Source organism: Arvicanthis niloticus, chromosome 2 (assembly GCF_011762505.2).
Source record: "Arvicanthis niloticus isolate mArvNil1 chromosome 2, mArvNil1.pat.X, whole genome shotgun sequence".
In the NCBI taxonomy this organism is placed as follows: domain Eukaryota; kingdom Metazoa; phylum Chordata; class Mammalia; order Rodentia; family Muridae; genus Arvicanthis; species Arvicanthis niloticus.
In genome coordinates, this window is record NC_047659.1 from 64,273,228 (window position 1) to 64,292,702 (window position 19,475).

Sequence of the window (19,475 nt, forward strand, 5' to 3'; positions counted from 1 at the left end):
GGTTTCAGGTGCATGTCCCACTTTTAATGTGGGTGTTGGGGATCTGAACTCAGGTCCTTAGGTTTGCACAGCAAGCCCTTTACTGACTGAGCCACTTCCCCAGCCCCTCAATTTTCTTCTTTTATTCTTTTATTATTCATATAATGGAAAGCTTTCATGATCACACACCTGCATCCACTCTAAAAGTATAAATAATTATCAATTTATTTAGGAGAAGCAATTCACTATTGAAAATAAAGAGGAACTACAAAGAAAACCACATAAAGCCCAACACCAGTTCTCAGATTTCTCTGAAGCAATTTATGCTTTGTTATCTAAGCAAAAGGAGGTGATGGCTCAAGGTGAGACACTTATTAGTATGGGTCATGCCTCAACTGAATGCCAGAGACTCGGAACTCGGATCTGCTGAACGGCTATGTTGGCCTTTACAAATGATCACATCGCTTGTGTCGGATGGTTAAGTTACCACTGACGTCACACTGGCGATGATTCTCAACAGCTTCAGAAATTATTCTGAACAAGTTAGACTTTGACCTTTTATTAAGGCAAATTTGTGAAGATAATTAACTACAACCAAACCTCTTCATGGACTTTGCACTTACATTTTTCAAGACACACACAAAAGAACAATGTCCTGTAAAAAAGCCACTCAGTAAAGTAAGGAGAGCTACTGAACTGGGCTGCTTTTCAGAGGCTGTTCCTGTTTTAGTTGCAGATGCTTGCTATTCATCATCTTTAGAGCCAGTTTTGCTTAAATGCTTCACCATGTCAACTGAGGCCAGCCTCGAGGGAGTTCCCCTTTGTGATGTTTTATCAGCCAGCTTGCGTTTCTGAGCTTGGGAAAGTTGTCTTTCTTGTCTTTTTTCTTACTTGATGGGGCTGTGCTGGGAGTTTCAACAGAGATGATACTGGCTACAGATGTTGTAGAATTGGCAGGATGATGGTTCTCCATGAGCTGCTCTTTATTGTCCTTGGCATACGCGAACAATGTGTAGGCCATGGCCGTGCCCAGATTTACTTCTACTGCTTCCTACAGCTCGGCTAAGATGCTCTGCTTTATAGCCGAGGAGATGGTGTTGTTAAAAAAGGTGTTCATAGAGATGACTGGAGGTGTTTGTGGGTATGTCTCCGTCCAGGAAATCTCTATCAGGAAGGCTTTGGGATCGCCATCTTCACCTATCCTATATTGAAATGAAACTGGACTTAACCCCGGAAACTTTCATCTCCTTCATAAATAGATCGTAAAGCTTCTAATTCTATCTCCTGGTCCTCGTTGGCACCCATCGTGCCGGGCGCACGGCGTTCGCTACCGAGAAGAATGGGCAACAGCGGGCTGGAGGCCGGGGCACCCTGTTTCTGCGCCTCGGTCTAGGGAGACCCTCCTGGCAGCCGTGGGCAAGATCCCGCGCGCTCTCGATCCTCCACAGCGCCAAGCCACCCGCAGTTGATGTGGGCCGGGAACCCAGGATCACATTATGCGTGATCGGGAACTGGAATCACGTTAAGAGACACCCAGACCTCTTGACCAGCTACTGATGGGCAAGCAGAAGGGTTTTTAAAGAAATTTCTGGAGCAGATGAGAAGAGGAAAAAAACTAAACAGATTGGGAATATCTCCACTGACATGTATTGCCATCATTACTTTGCAGAGCAAAACAGGAGGATGTGACAGGTTGGCACAGCAGCCAAGAAATGACAACCCTGAAAGTGAGGATAGGTCAGGATGGGAGCACTCTAATCTCTCCACTTAGGAAGCAGAGGCAGGCAAGGCTGAGAGTTCAAGGCCAGCCTGGCCCACTCAGTAAGACCCAAGTCGGCCAGGGCTACACAATGAGATCCTGTCTCAAAGAAGAGTAAAATAGAATGAAAAGAGATCATTTAAAAAATAGTTTGTTTTTGAGGCAGGGTCTCACTGTGTAGTCCAGAGTTGCCTCAAACTCATGACCCTCCTGCCTCTGACTGAGTGCTGGGATTACAACTACCACCATACAGTGATTAAAATAAAAAGTATTTTTGGAATCATCCTGGGCTAATGGTAAGATGAGAGAGAGATGGAGGCAAAGAAATGAGAGACACAGACAGAAAGAGACAGAAAGAGGGAGACAGTAACCGCTGTGGTTGTAAACAAAACTCAATTATTGAATGAGTTTTTTTTTTTTCTAAGCTGATCTTTTCTAGGATTTTATTTTTTATGTATGTGACTGTTTTACCTGCATGTGTGCATATGGACCAGGTGCATACCAGTGCCTTTAGCAGTTAGAAGAGGGTGTCAAATCCCCTAGAACTACTGTGTGGGTACTGGGAATTGTACCTGGGTACCATGACTAACTGCTGAGCTATTGTTCCATGCCTGTATGAATTTTTATCTTGGTTGGTTGGTTAGCTGGTTGGTTGAGTGGTTGGTTTAACACAAGGTCTCTCACCTTATAGCCCTAGATAGCCCAAGTCTTGCTATGTGGACCATACTTGTCTCAAACTCACAGAGATCTACCTCCCTCTGTCCCCCAAATACTGGGATTAAAGGGTGAACCACTTTTCTCCAGATGAATTGTTCTTCGTATATGTATGTGTATGGTGTGTATGTGTGTGTGGTGTGTGTGTTTGCACATGTGTCAAATGATGTGTGGATGTCAGAGAACACCTGTCAGGAGTTGGCTCTTTTCTTCCACCATGAATTCCCAAGATAAGACTCGGTTTCTCTGCCTGCACTGCAAGCATCCCTACCCAGTGAGTTATCTCCCGGGTTATTGTTATTCTGTTGAGATCAATGTTAGTCTTAGTTCAATAACTGCTTAGTTAATACCATTAAGGCTACCTATACATCTTCCTTCTTATTTTATTTACCTATTTATTTACTTATGATTTTTCTTTCTTTTTTTTTTTTTTTTTTTTTTTTTTTTTGGTTTTTTTCGAGACAGGGTTTCTCTGTGTAGCCCTTGGGCTATCCTGGAACTCACTCTGTAGACCAGGCTGGCCTTGAACTCAGAAATCCGCCTGCCTCTGCCTCCCAAGTGCTGGGATTAAAGGCGTGCGCCACCACCGCCCGGCTCAAATCATGTTTTTTGTTGGTGCTTTCACCCTTAAGTGCCATTCTCAAGAATGAATGGTAAATGCCTTATACTCAACTGATAGTTGTCTAACCCAGTAATATGAACACTCAATGGGAAAGGACTCCCAAAACTCACTAGCAAGACAAACAAGGATGGGAAGGTCTACAAGGCTCCCATCCCTCTAGGAAAGGCAATTGATTAAGCTTGTATACGTCATCACTACATTAGTGTCAGGTCATTTCCAGATACACTAGAGCTGGCTTTGATAGGCAAAGCCATCTCAGAGAACTTAAGAAATTATTTTTTTCCTGATTCTGTGGATTACTGTACTACATTTAAAACAAAACAAACAAACAAAACCAGGGTCTTATTATGTAGACCTTGCTGTCTTATAACTCATTATGGAGACCAGGCTGGCCTTGCACTCAGAGAGATCCACCTGTCTCTGCCTCCCAAGTGCTACACCACCTTATCCAGCCTATATGAACTGATTTTGTAAATATATAAAAGTAGCATTCCAATACTCATCCCTTGGACCCCTCTAACTCTTAGAAGTTCTTTCTCTACTTTTCTTCCTTGATAAATTCATGTTTACTCTGCTTACTCTAAAAAAAAAAAAATAAGAAAATCAATTAATTGTGGAACAACATGCAACATTTTGAAATTTATGGAAAATATATGAAAAGTGAAAAAAAAAAGTCAAAAGGGAAAGCAGAAGTGAGAGAGAACAGTGACATACTTCAATTCTTTCACAATTTCTCTTTTTGAAAGAAGTTCCCTTTGTAGGGTTATGCACTAGGGGTTTCCTGGGGAGAACTGAAAGATTCTAGACTTCATGCCAGAGCAGTTGGTATGCACCTACAATGTCAGCATGACTGCTCCAGGACCGAACTTTCTAGTGACCTCTACTCTCTTTAAGCAATGTTGTGCCAGGCACATACCTTTAATCCCAGCACTGAGGAGGCAGAGGCAGGATGATCTCTGAATTTGAGGTCAGCCTGGTCTACAGAGTAAGTTCCAGGACATATATAACTACACAGAGAAACTCTGTCTAGAAAAAAAACAAAAAACAAAAAAAACCAAACAAACAAACAAAAAAAAAAAACCCCAATGTTCTCACAGTTCATCCTTATTAAGGTTTTATATAATGAGGTCAAATCTACTTTAATAAAAATAAATTTATTTTTATGTGTATGTGCCTTAGTCAATGTATGCGTACCACATGTGTTCAGAAAACCTAGGAGGCCAGAAGAGGGCACTAGATACCCTGGGACTATACTTATAGGTAGTTGTAAGCCACTATGTGGGTTCTAGGACCCAAAGCTGGGTCCTGCCATAAGACTCAGACCCTCCAATGTATTTAATTTTTAAGAACTATTTACAAAGATTTGATTTTTTAAAAAATTAAATAGGGTCTCATATAGCCCAAGATGGCTATACTCACCATGTAGTCAGGCTGTATCTGAAGTCCTGATCTTCTTGCCTCTTCTTCTTCCATCATACTCTGCTAAAATAAAACTCTTAGGTAGTTATGGTAGTACAGGCTTTTGACCTAAGGACCTAAGAGTCAGAGGCAAGCATATTTCAGGGCTTGATCTACAAAGTAAGTTCTGGGCTAGCCTGGGCTATATAATGAAACTTTGTCTCAAAAATACAAATCAACCAAAAAGGGGGGAAAAGCACAAAACAATAAACAGTAACAACAACAACCACAACAACCAGGGCTTATGCATACAAGCAGGCACTCTACAACTGAGCCACCCCTTTAATCCCTAAAATAATACTTTTTTTTTTTTTTTTTTTTGACTCAGCAGTTAAGAGCACTGGCTGCTCTTCCAGATGACCCAGGTTTGATTCCCAGAACCTATGTAGGGAACTCACAAATGTCTGAAACTCCAGTTCCAGGGGATCTGATGCCCTCTTGTGGATTCTTTGGCCAGCAGGCACACACTTAATACACTACAAGCAAAACACTCATATACATAAAGATAGATTAGATAGATAGATAGATAGATAGATAGATAGACAGACAGATAATAAAAACTTATTATTATGGAGCTGTAGAGATGGGTCAGCAGTTAGGATCCCTCAATGCTCTTTCAGAGTACTTGGTTCTATTCCCAGCACCCATATGGTATCTCACAACTGCCTGTAACTCCAATTCCAAGAGATCCAATTCCCTCTTCTGACCTCCTAAGGTTCCAGGCCTGCATGTGGTCCATATGTACACATGCAGGAACTCACACATACATATACAATAAAAAAAGAATGAATTGTTTAGAAAAATTATAAATTATATAATAAAACATATTAATTATAAATTATTATGCCATAGCTCTTATGTGAAGGTCAGAGGACAATTTGTAAGAGTCAGTTCTCTTTCATTAACCTTTACATGGATTCTGAGGTAACTCTGGTCGAATCAGGCCTACCTAGTAGGCATTTTACCTGCAGGGTCATTTCATATTCATATGTAAAACCTACAATAGGAATTTATGACAGGGCATGGTGCCTCACGCCTTAAATCTTGATACTTGGGAAGCACAGACAGGTAAATCTCTGAGTTTGAGGCCAACCTAATCTACATAGTGAATTTCCAGGAAATTAGGGCTGCATACTGAGACCTTGGCAAATAAACAAACAAGCAAACAAAGAATTTATTCAGTTCTTTCAGCACTAAGCTGTAAGGAAAGACAGTTAACATTAATCCAAACTGTTCAGGAAGAAAGGAAACATCTTTAGACTATGACCCAGGCATCTCAAACACTGCTTGCCTGGTTCTCTCCTATGATATTCCAGCTCTACCTTTGTAACTATCTCGTATAATTACCATATCTTACCATTATCTCTACTTCCCCCTTTGCAACCCCATTAAACTGAGAGAAGCTAAAAAGCAGAAAACTTTAAATTTTTGTAGTGTTTGAAAAATAGTTTAGTTGGGAGTTGGTGGCATACCTTTAATCCAGCATTTCAGAGGCAGAAGCAGGTGGATCTCTGAGTTCAAGGCCAGCCTGGTCTACTGAGGGAGTTCCAGGACAACCATGGCTACACAGAGAAACCATGTCTCTAAAAACAAGAAAGACAAGGTATCTGGCTGCATAGCCTATTTTGGGGGATCATTATAACCCAGTGTGCAACACACAGGGAAACATGCAATAAGACTGAAAAACTAAGTGTGTGATAAACTAATATGCTTCCAGGATCTGGAAAGCTAGTTACTATGATTAACAGAACAACATGAAGATAAAAGCCAACATTTAAAAATCTAAAGAAATAGAAAAATAATAAGCCTTTTGCACTGTGGCTAGATCTCAAGTCATTGCTACTGTCATTTTTGAAAGTCACTAACCAAATGACAGGAAACCACATTTCAGGAACCTGAAATAAAGTAAATTACACAGAAAGTGCTCACTGTGAAATAACACTAATTCCCATTGAAAGAAATTATTCCACTGAATAATTCAATAATTTTCATTGAATTACCACCTAAAGAAGTCACTAAGTTGGGGCAATGTAAAGTGTTGATGTTAACTTACTGCAATTCACCTTGAATTTACTATAACACAAACCAAAGGCCAAAGACAGCTTCAAGTCTGGAAAACATCATATCTAAAGTTTTATCCAGCCATAAACAAGAAGAAAATCATATTGTTTGAACGAAAATGGTTCCATTGGAGATCATCATTATTAATAAAGGGGGATACACAAAACAAGTTCTGCCTGTTGGTTCTTACAAACAAAATCCAGATTTAAATATATGTATACATGCATAAAAGGGGAGGGGAGGACGACTATAATTTGGGGAAAGGAAGGAGAACAGTAAGAGGGAAAGGGAGGACAAGATTTGCTAACATGCCGGGTGGTGGTGGCACACGCCTTTAATCCCAGCACTTGGGAGGCAGAGGCAGGCAGATTTCTGAGTTCGAGGCCAGCCTGGTCTACAGAGTGAGCTCCAGGACAGCCAGGGCTATACAGAGAAATCCTGTCTCGAAAAACCAAAAAAAAAAACAAAAACAAAAACAAAAAACAACAACAACAAAAAAGATTTGCTAACACGTGAATGTGAACAAAGTAGGTTAAAGTACATGTACAAAAATGTCATATGATGTCCATCATTTGTAAAATGAATAACATTAATAAAAAAGCAATATTCTAATAAAATCTTCTGTTTATGTCTGTGAGACAAGGTCTGATGCAGCCTAGGCAGGCCTCAAACTTACTATGTTGCTGAGACTAGCCTAGGATGCTCCCACCTTCCAAGTACCTGGGGTGACAGGCGTGGGCCACTATTCCCAGCTTCATCATAAACCCCCATCCCTTCTTTTACACCCCTCCTGATGAGCCCTTCCTTCTTTCCAACTAGTTCCTCTTCTACTTTCATGTCTTTTCTGTATCTGTGACTCAGAGTTTAATTAGAGTTCCTTGAAAGAGCATGGGAGGGGGGATTATAGGAGCATTGGCAACTAACCACTAAATATACCACTGAAGAAAATGACTCCTCCCTCTCAGCAGCCACTGACTTTACCTCCGTTCCTCAGGGAGGGGTGGAACCTTATAGCCCAACCCCCACAACAGAATGTTGACAGGGGCTGTCTTTTGTGTAGGTAGGAGGATAATCTTGAACTCCTGATGTACATGCTTACAAAATGTACCACTATGCCCACTTGCCTGACTTCAAAGTAAGCTAAGAGAGGGTGTGAGAAGGTATGGGCAGTTACAATCATGAAATAGTCATTCAGGCAATAAATGGTCAAGGGAAATGTAATTGCTGGGGCAGAATTATGGAACTGTGCAATGTTATGATTCTGATGGAGTTGCCAAGAAATATGTTCAGCTGTAAGCCTGAAGCTGTAGTTGTATTTATTTACTCTTTCATTTACAAAGTCTCACTATGTAGCCCCAAGCTGGCTTTGAATGATCAATCCACTTTCTTCAACTTCCAGAATACTGACCGATCCCAGAGAAAAATTAAAAAACAATTCCTTGCACGTTTGCAATTTGTACTGCATTTTGGTAACCTCAGAAGGTTGCAGCATTAATGTTTAATTCAATGCATCTGACTCGTGTCGGTCCGGGTGACAAGTGCCTATATTCCTAGTACTCGGGAGGTTGGGGTGGGAGGATCAGAGTTCAAAGGCCAACCTGAGCTGCCATCTCAAAACATGCATGTGTTTGTGGGTGTGAAAAAAAAAAAAAAAAAAAAAAAAAAGGCTCGCCGGGCAGTTGTGGCGAACGCCTTTAATCCCAGCACTTGGAAGGCAGAGGCAGGCGGATTTCTGAGTTCGAGGCCAGCCTGGTCTACAGAGTGAGTTCCAGGACTACACAGAGAAACCCTGTCTCGAAAAAACAAACAAAAAAGGCTCGCAAAAAATGCCAACACAAAAGATTCGTATTCCATTCACTTTCCCTCTCTGTTTCGCCGAACGAAGAAGAGGCTGGATAACAACTTACACGCCAACACTAAGGGAGGGGAAGGTGACCGCTAGCTGCGAGTGTACCTGTCAGGCCTCCCGCGCCCGTTTTTTCAAAATGAAAGCACATACAACCCCGCCCCTGCTCGAGGCAGTCGGGAAAGGGCGCCGCCGCCTGCCGCCGGCCGCTCCGAAGTGACCACGAGTCGAGGCATCTTCTTCCCGCCATCGCCGCATTCTCGCGGTGAAACGACGCAGATGACCCTCCGACCCACGGTCCTCAGCCAGCGAAAGTCACACAGACCCGCTTTGCGTCACACCCCCGGAAGTGACGGTACAACGCGACCCGCCCTTGTCCCGTCAGGCCTCGCGGCGACGGCGGGAAGATGGCGGCGGCGGGATCCCTGGAACGGAGCTTCGTGGAACTGAGCGGAGCTGAACGCGAAAGGCCCAGGCACTTTCGGGAATTTACAGTCTGCGACATTGGTACGGAAAGGGCTTGGGAGAATGGGAGCCACTGCTTTCCCTCGGGCTTCCCAAGTAGGCCTTTGGTCTCCCCTGATTTATCCAAGTCCACATGCCTAAAGCCTGTGCATCACACAGCCTGTCTTGTGCCTGACTTCTTTCTCCCTTTTCCACTTATTATTGTATGCACTGTCAGTCCCTTGCACTCTGCTCCTCAGCACTCTTCAGTGCCTGTCATCCCCCATAGAATCACGTGTGCAAGCCCACCACATTCATTTTGTAGGAGCTGCAAATGCCGCGTTTGGAACGGTGAAATACAGTGAGAGCGCAGGAGGCTTCTATTATGTGGAAAGTGGCAAGTTGTTCTCCATCACCAGAAACAGGTTCATTCATTGGTAAGTGCTGCTTTCCTCCCTCACCTACAGAGGTGTAGGTTTGTCTGATGTATAAATATTTGTACCTGTTCCAAGTTATTTTGTCTAGCAGTTATCCACACACAGGAAGAGAAAGAGAACCAGTGTCTCTGTGTTCATGTCAGAATCAGTTCTAGAAGTATTCTTGTAGCTGCATAAAACCAAAGGAATGTAGTTGATATATAACACTGAAGACCCATGTTAGCCATGAATTCAAAACATCATTATAGTCTTTGAAGTATCATTCTGTTGATGAGATTAAACTTGAACATATCGTTCGAGGCACTGAGTACTAGGAAATGATGCAAGACATTGTAGCTATGAAATAGTAGACATATAGTGGATGCCACTTTTGTTGTGCCAGTGTCACACACACAAAAGATATTAATGATATAACGTAGATATATAAATACAGATTTTCATGCCCCGGAGAAAAGTCTATGGACTATAAGAAGTAATGGTACAATCAGATGGTATGGGGAGGGGAGGGTATAGAAAGTCACACTTAAACTGAGATCTTAAGGATCAAAAAAGTTAGCTAAGCATGGGCAAAGAAGGATCACGTAGATACCATGGAAGGGAATAGACAGACCTTAAGGGCTGGGTTAGAGAGGAGTCCAGGGTACCGAGAATGTGAATATCAAAGAAACACTGAAAGGAGAGAGGGGTGGATGCAGAAAGAATCCCACTCTGAGAAATATCAGTGTTTTAACTGAGGGAGACTTGGTTTTGGGAACAAGAATACAGATGGGGATTGGTAAGGGGATGGGAAGAAACTCCTGCACCTTGGAGAAATCTTCTCAAGTCCTGTCGAAGGTCTGGCTTTGTTTAAGCATAGTATGTTATGTGTCTTAGGGTTTCCATAGCTGTGAAGAGACCCCATGACCACAGCACCTCTTATAAAGGAAAGCATTTAATCAAGGCTTGCTTACAGGTTCAGTTGGTTAGTTCATTGTCTTCTTGCTAGAAAGCATGGGGGGACACAGACAGACATAGTGCTAGAGAGGTGGCTGAGAGTTCTACATCTGGATCAGCAGACAACAGAATGAAGGAGTGAGCTACTGGGCATGGCTCAAGCTTCTGAAACCTCAAAGTTCAGTGACAGTTCTTCCAATAAGGCCACACCTTCTAACGCCACTCCCTAAGCGTTCAAATATGAGTCTATGGGAACCATTCTTAATCAAACCACCACAGTATGTATTATAACGTCTTAAAGTTATGACCTGCCATGAATAATTTTTGTCCATTTTGTTTTTTTAAGAATAGCAACACAATATGTTCCTGGTGTTTTCTTTTATGCTGCTTTAAACTATCTCCTGCTAGGTTATCTATCCCTCAGCAAAGATCAATAGATTTTTATTTTTAGAACTTTTACTCTTATTAATAGAAAAGCCTAGATTGATTCATAACTTTTTTCTTTCCTCTGTTGTAAGTAAAGTCAATCACCTGAGTCAAAAACAGCCCCACAGTTTACATGAACCAAGTATGACAATCCAGAGAGAAAGGCTGAATAAATGAGCCAAGATGAGAAACTTTTAGGTGGGATGTCTCCCGTCATTATCAAGCAAACAGTCGATTAATGACACTTGATACATACTTGAAAGAAGCCAAATAAATTGGACAAGGAAAATGAAGAGAATTTGAAATGATTACGCTCCAAGAAAGTTCATGTGTTTTACCTGCATTGTTTATGTGTACCACAGTCGTGCCTGGTACTGTTGAAGACCAGAAGAGGTTGTCTGAGTCCCTGGAATTGGAGTTATGAGTGGTCATGAGCTGTCATATGGGTGCTGAGATTCAAACCTGAATCATTTGAAAGAACAACCTGTGCTTTTAATCATTGAACCATCCTTCTAGCCCCAAAATTGTTCTTTTTGTGTGTGTGAGGGAGTCAGGGGGAGAGAAGGTCGTACTGTGTATTCCTGGCTGTTATGGAACTCACCATGTAGCTAAGCTGACTTCTAATTCACAAAGATCTGTCTGCCTTTGCCTCCAGAGTGCTGGTATTAAAGATATGGGCCATCATATGCAGCTGGCTAGAACAGTATTAATGAAAATATATTTCTTCAAAAGGAAGAGAGGGATAAAACTAAAAGCTAAAAGTTAAGGAGAATAAATTGGTTGGCTTCTTTATTTAAATTTTAGTCTTGATTATTGCTTCAAGAAAAAGTTTGTTTTATTCTGAAGTCAGTGTGATCACAGCAAGATATTAATGTCACCTGGTGCTGCTAAGAAAAGGGTCCTAGGGCTGGAGAGATGGCTCGGCGGTTAAGAGCACTGACTGGTCTTCCAGAGGTCCTGAATTCAGTTCCCAGCAACTACATAGTGGTTCACAACCATCTGTAATGGGATCTGATGCCTTCTTCTGGTGTGTCTGAAGACAGCTACAGTGTACTCATATAAGTAAAATAAACAAATACATCTTTTTATAAAAATAAAAGGGCCCTAAGGAGAAAGCTGAGGTGCTGTTGTCCCTCTGTATCTAGGGAACTGGTTCCAGCACCTCTGCAGATACTAGTCTAAAAATGTTCTTCATACTTTTAAAGAACATAGTATTTGCATATAATCTGCATGTCCACCATTACTTTAGTTCATTTCTAGCCCACTTTTGATGCTTTATATGATAATAGTGTGTATAGGAGGATGGTGGGAAGAATAAAGAGTCGAGGTAAAAACAGGTTGTGTGTTTGTTTTCTTGGGTGTTTTCAGTTTGTGGCTAGTTGAGGTATAGAGCCTGTGGGTTTGTTGAGGCAGCTGGGGTCTGAAGAGAACCTTTGGGTTTGTTGAGGTAGCTGGGGTCTGAGGAGAACCTTCGGGTTTGTTGAGGTAGCTGGGGTCTGAGGAGAACCTTTGGGTTTGTTGAGGCAGCTGGAGTCTGAGGAGAACCTGTGGGTTTGTTAAGCAAGGCAGCTAGGGTCTAAAGAGAAAGTTATTTTGGCTCACACTTTTTTAGAGGTCCTGGTCCAGAATTGATCTGTTCTTCCTTTGGACCTGTGGCCTCACCTCTTAAAGATCCTTCAACATCCTAGTAGTGCCCTGAGGACTAAACCTTTAACACATAAGACTTTGGAAGACATTCAAGATTCAAACTACATGTAGACAGACCAATGAGTATGTATTAAAGATGTTTAAAAATGACAAGTTCTTAGAAGGCAAAAGTGAGAAATACTTTGCAGAATAAGAGAAAGTGACAGTATCTTTGATGGGCACAAAGGACAGCACAGGCAGTAGAGGGTAATTAGAATTATATGAATTTAAATTCAGACTGTGACCTCTCAACAAAACAGTTTGGTTCCTATGTTGTGATTTGGATTTGAACAAAGCTCTCACCTCACCCCACCTCCCTGCTGCCAGTTGCATTTGTATCTTATCAGATAGCATTTATTGAATGTCAGCTCTGATTCAGACACTTTTCCTAGGTTTGCAGATATCTAAATATACATGGTACTTCCTCTGCACTCAAAGACCTTACTACCATTTATTCAGAAGCTCTCTTTGAAGAGGACTTGGAAGCTGGACTAGGTTTATATAGTGAAGAGACTAACCTTGATATACTCAACGTGCAGTTATTTTTCTGTTTTTTAAAAATATTAAGAAATACTGGTGCCGGGCAGTGGTGGCGCACGCCTTTAATCCCAACACTTGGGAGGCAGAGGCAGGTGGATTTCTGAGTTCGAGGCCAGCCTGGTCTACCGAGTGAGTTCTAGGACAGCCAAGGCTATACAGAGAAACCCTGTCTCGAAAAACCAAAAAAAAAAAAAAAAAAAAAAAAAAAACTAACCCTTATACAGTAAGTGTAAAACTCACAAAGTTGCTGTTTTTCAAAATATGATAAGAAATAATAGAAAAAGGAAATATGCTTATTATTTTAGGAACAATTTTGTTTGGTGATATAGTGGACATGAATACCTCATTTCTCTATAAGTGATGGGTGGTTTAATTTTTATATAGTAGAATTAGGGATTAAGAAAATGGGAAATATATTTACTATTACCATAGTGAAGAGTTAGATTTTTTTTGTTGTACTGTGTTTTATAGATCTATATACTATATTCTTAAATGGAAAAGTGGTCCAAGCCAGACATGGTGGCGCACTCCTTTAATCCCAGCACTTAGGAGACAGAGGTCATAGAATCTTTGTGAGATCGATGTAGTGAGTTTCATGACAGGCAGGGCTATGTAGAGAGACCCTGAAAAGGGTGTGGGTCCAAGTTGAATTGTCTAATCTTTTCAAATTGGGAGAATTCATTTATGTGCTTCTATACATTTTATTGCAGCAGTCAATTGAGAAAAAAACCTTTAAACAAATTTGTCTTTGTTTTAACAGGAAGACTTCTGGGGATACATTGGAGCTGGTGGAGGAATCATTGGACTTAAATTTGTTGAATAATGCTGTTCGCCTAAAATTCCAAAATTCCAACATCTTACCCGGTGGTGTTCATGTCTCTGAGACTCAGAATCATGTGATAATCTTGATATTAACCAATCAGACAGTACACAGATTAATTTTACCACACCCTTCCCGTATGTACAGAAGTGTAAGTTGATTGTTGTGTGCAGTAACTTGTTTCCCATATTACAATATCACAGATTGAAGACTGGCATGAGGGCTGGAGAGATAGCTCAGTGGTTAAAAGCACTGTCTGCTCTTCTAGAGGTCCTGAGTTCAATTCCCAGCAACCACATGGTGGCTACAAACCATCTGTAATGGGATTTGATGCCCTCTTCTGGTGTGTCTGAAGAGAGCAATAGTATACTCACATACATAAAATAAATTAATAACTATTTTTTAAAAATAAAAAAAAAACTGGAATTATTTCTTTGAGATGGAAAAAAATTAGACTTCTTGTTAACCCTTACGTAGCATACTTTATAGTTATTGTTTGAAATAATGAGGTTGGGGATATTACTCAGTCATAGAGTACTTGCCTAGTATAAACAAAGCCCTGGGTTCCAGCCTCATAAATGGAGCTTTGTGCCTGTAATCCCACTACTTAGGCGATGGAGGCAGAAAGATTGGGCTTTAAGATCATACCAGAGTTCACAGCCAGCTTGTGCTATATGAGACCCTGTCTCAAAAATTAAAAATCAGACATTTTAAGTTGATAAAATAGCTTTCTTTCTTTAAAAAAGATAGTTTTCATTTGGTACTACAGAACCCATCTATACTCAGTAACAGGGAGTCTGACACTGGAGAATTTCAGGTCTCAGAGCAGGCTTAGCTATACGAGGAAGATCATAGCCAACCTGGGCTACATAATGGCAGCCTGACTGTCAGGGAGAAGAGGAAGCTTTTGTGTCATCCTCGACAATTTTTTTTTAAAGATTTAATTTATGTGTATGACTTTTGTTTGCATATATGTAAGTGCACCACGTGCATGCAGTGCCTGCGGGAGACAGAGGGCATCAGATCCCCAGAATCGAAGTTACAGTTAATTGTGTAACTTTTCCATTACAGGAGCTGGTAACTGAAAGTCAGATGCAGTCCATATTTACTGACATTGGAAAAGTTGATTTCAGAGATCCTTGCAACTATCAGTTAATTCCAGCAGTACCTGGACTGTCCCCAAGTTCCACCACGTCTGCAGCCTGGCTTAGCAGTGATGGGGAGGCTCTGTTTGCTCTACCATCTGCTTCTGGTGGTATCTTTGTTCTTAAGCTCCCTCCTTATGACATACCTGGTAAGTATGGGAACTGAGCATGAATCAACCATCAGTGCTGACACTGAAACAGACATTCAGTCCCGTCCAGTCAGTCTTTACTATTTCTGCTTTTGTTATTGTGTGCTCAGTCCCTGCTGCTTTACTTTTCTTTATTCAGTGGATGAGGAACCAGAATGGAGCTGGGTATGGGAAAACAGAAATATATAAAGTAGCCTGTTCTGAGTCTAACAGAGACAGATTACTAGTTCTCCCACCCTCATATAAAACAAATGAGTTTTGGGACCAAGTTTGACTACTGGTCGCTGTTCTAAGTCACCACTGTCTCTTGCCTGCATTATAATGTCCTCAATGTCTCCAAATCTGTCCTCCCATTTCAGGAACTTCTTGGGCATATTGATATATTAAACGTTAGTAATGGTAGTGCATGCCTTTAATCCCAGCACTAGGGAGGCATAGGGAGGTGGATCTCTGTGAGTTTGAGGCCAGCCTGGTCTACAGAGAGAGTTCCAGGACACCCAGCAGTATGCAGAAAAACCCTGTCTCAAAAGAAAAACAAACAAACAAAAAATTTGTTGGGGGACTAGAAAGACGGCTCAGCAGTTAAAAAGCACTGGCTGCTTTTCCATTTCTAAGGCATTCATATTCCGGCTCATAACTGTCTGCAACTCCAGGTCCACAGGTTGTGGTGTCATCCTCTGAACTTCAAGGGCATCAGGCATGCAGGTGGTGTGCATATACATGCGCAGGCAAAGTACCTGTATGTGTAAATAAATGTGAAAAACAAGCTCATTGGGTCATGTGAGACCGTGGTATCACAATGCTCGGTGTAATGTGAATTACCCCAGGCTCTATACTTGGCTCACTGTACGTGCCCCACTGTTGTCTCTAAGCTCGCCTTGTTTTTCTCTCCCTTGCCCTCAATTCCAGCTACATGCCTTTTTGTAGTTTTTAAAGACATGAGGCATATTCCTACATTTTAATTCCTCCTTAATGTTTTTAGTTCTTGATTGTGTCTCCTCATTGAAGTCTTTGACCATCCTTTTGGAAATTAGCCTTCCCTTCACAGATATGACAACAATACTCATTTTTGTCTTTTTCACTATTAATTTAACTCCCTGCTTCTCTCATCCTCCAACAATAAAATGTGAAGTTTCCTGAGGGCAGTTACTTATTGACTAGTTTATTTAGTTGTTTATTGACACCTAGAACTACTACCACATGAAAAGCACCCAGTGATTAAGAAAATATGAGATGGCTGGGCAGTGGTGGCGCACGCCTTTAATCCCAGCACTCGAGAGGCAGAGGTAGGTATATCTCTGTGAGTTCGAGGACAGCCAGGGGGGCTACACACATACTCTGTCTCAACCCCCCTCACCCTCCCTCAAAAAGAGAAAGAAAAAGAATATGAAATGATTCTATTGAGTGAAAGAATATGCTGCTGTTTGCAAATGGCAAGGCATTTCTCCTAAGAATATAAAAAATGCCATTTTTATTGATCTCATACTGATTGAAAGTATTTTAAGTATGATATATGTAGAAAAGTACATTTAAGAACCTTGTTGGTATAGAAAACATAGAAACCTGTCATATAAAGATCTCATTCTTAGTTATATCATCCGTGGCATTGGGTTTCTCTAGGTTAAAATCAGGAAGTTTCTTGGGTATCATTGCAGGGATAGCATCAGTTGTGGAACTGAAACAGAGTTCAGTGATGCAGCGGTTGCTCACAGGCTGGATGCCCACAGCTATAAGGTAAGTTACTGCTAGAAATATTTGGGGGGGGGAGGTGCTATACCCTCTTTTGCATCTTAATATCTATTGGGAGTTTCTACCCCACTTTTGCCTGTTTTGCTCCCAAGAAAATGACATAGAAACACTAATTTATTAATAAGCTGTTGGTTCTGTGCTAGGCAGGTTCTTCCTTCCACGCTGTTAAAACCCACATGAATGCCCTGTAACTTGCCAAATTAGTGTCTCCTGAGTAGCCTCTGCTATCTGTACTCCTTTTCCATCCTAATTATTGGCAACCAAAACCACCTCCTCTTTCTCTTCCTCCTCCCCTCCTCCTTGTGGTCCCTAGCAGAGACCTCCTACTCAATCTCAAGTCCTGCCTTCCTCTCTCTCCTGCCCAGTCACAAACTCTAACCTTTTAATAATGAGTCAGATTATTGGGGAGCATTCTTTATAGCACATTGGTCAATACAATGCCCATGTCCAGACTGTAACCTGATCTTGGGGCACAGAACTCAACATCTGAATACACAGTGTACAAGACTAACCCCAACAGCAAGTCATGTCCTGCAAGAACTCAAAGGACTCAGTTGTAATCCTGTGTTACTACTTCCAGCTGTACTTCATGGAATATTCTGCACGGAGCAGAAGAGTGCATGGCGTGGTATCTTGCCTGAGGAAAGCCACACTCCAGAAACTGCCTTATTTGCAGTCCCACACTTTGACACCATTCTATATTTTCACAGTGTCCAATTCCATGCTGTGCCCTGGCTTAACCAAATTCAGTATTCTGGAAGATGTCTAAAGTAGGGCATGCAAGATGGCCCAGTGGGTAAAGGCACTGACCGGAGAGCCTGATATCCTAAGTTCTACTGTATGTCCCACATGCTGGAGGGAAGAAAACCAGCTTCTGTGTTGTCCTCTGACCTTCACACATGAACCCTAATGTGCTTGCTCCCTTGTGTTTTCTCTCTCTCTCTCTCTCTCTCTCTCTCTCTCTCTCTCATACACAATTAAAAACAGTTATTTTTTATAAAGATCTAATAAGCCTAGTTTAGTGTTTAGGAGGCAGGTAGATATCTGTGAGTTTAAGCTAGCCAAAGCTACAAAATAAGAACCTATCTCCAAACCAAACAAACAAAAGGTACTATAGATTAAAAGTAGGACATTCCTAAACCAGTATGAAATGAGTCACTTTTTTGTGATATAGACCATATTCTATTTTATGGTAATAATGAGCATAAACGACATAGAAATGTATTTGTCTTTTACCAGCATATAAATTCATGTTCTTTTTGCTAAGAATATCCATTTACAATTTTATTTTACCTATTAAATCACAAATTCTAATGATCCGCTTATTTGTAGTAGTGAAAATTCTAAAGCCTGTCCTTTGTTTTTAGGGGTGACCATGGGCCTTCAGATCGTGCCCTGAGTCTTGCTGTTCATTGTGTTGAACATGATGCCTTTATTTTTGCCCTGTGTCAGGATCATAAACTACGGATGTGGTCTTATAAGGTAAGTACTACACTTATGGTTGGCGTAAGTTGAAATGTGAGAGTGAAGTGTGGAAGGATTGAAGTCAGTCCTGCTGCTTCATTTAAAGATGATTAGATCATTTGGGTTAAAAACTATGATTTACTTTCAGATCTTGACAGTTTGAATTAACATTTTCTGTACATTTTCCTATTTTTTATTTTGAGGATTATGGGCTCTATACGAGCTAAAAGGATAATATGAGATACACTCTTCACTTAATGGCAACAACTGTTTCAATTTTTTTTTTTTCTTAGATTTATTTAATGTGTATTGACTGTTTTGCTTGCATGCAAATATGTATAATTCATGTATCCTTGGTGCCTTCAGATGTCAGAAGGGGTGTCAGAGCCTCTGGAACTGGAGTTAACAGGTGGTTTTAATCCCCACAACTGTTATTAAAATCCATGTTGGAGCTGAAGAGATGGCCCTGGCTAACAACAGCACTGGCTGCTCTTCCAGAGGGTTGAAGTTCATTTCCCAGAACCCAAATAGTGGCTCATAATTTTCTGTAACTCCATTTCCAGGCAATCTGACACCTTCTGGTTTCCAAAATCTCTAAGCACATAGGTGTACACTGATATACATGGAGGCAAAACATATGTACACATAAAATTAAGGAAAAAAATAATGCATGTTGATTAGATGATTTTCAAGATCTGCAAAAAAAGCTGGTAATTTTTTTTGTTTTGAGATAAGGTCTTGCAGTGTAGCTCTGGCTCGCCTGGAACTCACAAAGATCTAACTGCCTCTACCTCCCAAATTCTAGGATTAAAGGTGTGTGCCTCTTCCAGACTTTTTTTGAAAGGTTAAGGATGTATTTCTAGCCTCGGTATTCTTAGAACATCACCTATTAACTCTTCCCTTGGGCAGGACCAAATGTGCCTGATGGTGGCTGACATGCTAGAATATGTCCCTGTAAACAAAGACCTTCGGCTTACTGCAGGAACAGGGCATAAATTACGGCTTGCCTACTCCCCTTCCATGGGGCTCTACCTAGGAATATATATGCATGCTCCAAAACGAGGACAGGTATGAAATGAATGTGTGTGTGTGTGTATGTGTGTGTGTAAATTTTGTGGATTGATTTGGGGAAATATCAGTCTCACTGAGTCCACTTAAACTTTGTTTAAAATATTAAGTTGTTCGAAGGGCAATTGGGTTTTGTGCTGGTAACATGAATTAGAAAATTGGGAAGAGGTGGTAA

At 41.1% G+C, this 19,475-nt stretch overlaps 1 protein-coding gene and 1 pseudogene across 2 annotated transcripts in view; one reads left to right on the top strand and one right to left on the bottom strand.

The window, feature by feature from the left end:
* Positions 1–522: 522 nt before the first annotated feature.
* LOC117703375 (RWD domain-containing protein 4 pseudogene) lies at positions 523–1,435 on the bottom strand (annotated as a pseudogene).
* A 7,364-nt stretch (positions 1,436–8,799) lies between these two features.
* Positions 8,800–19,475, top strand: part of Nup160 (nucleoporin 160) — a 53,711-nt gene continuing 43,035 nt past the window's right edge. For both annotated transcript variants that reach the window (XM_034494936.2, XM_076929184.1), the window contains exons 1-7: positions 8,800–8,946; positions 9,209–9,320; positions 13,666–13,876; positions 14,797–15,019; positions 16,675–16,753; positions 18,136–18,250; positions 19,142–19,300. In XM_034494936.2, coding sequence (XP_034350827.1) covers positions 8,847–8,946; positions 9,209–9,320; positions 13,666–13,876; positions 14,797–15,019; positions 16,675–16,753; positions 18,136–18,250; positions 19,142–19,300 — 999 coding nt within the window. In that variant the 5' untranslated portion in view covers positions 8,800–8,846. The remainder of the gene's footprint in view (positions 8,947–9,208; positions 9,321–13,665; positions 13,877–14,796; positions 15,020–16,674; positions 16,754–18,135; positions 18,251–19,141; positions 19,301–19,475) is intronic.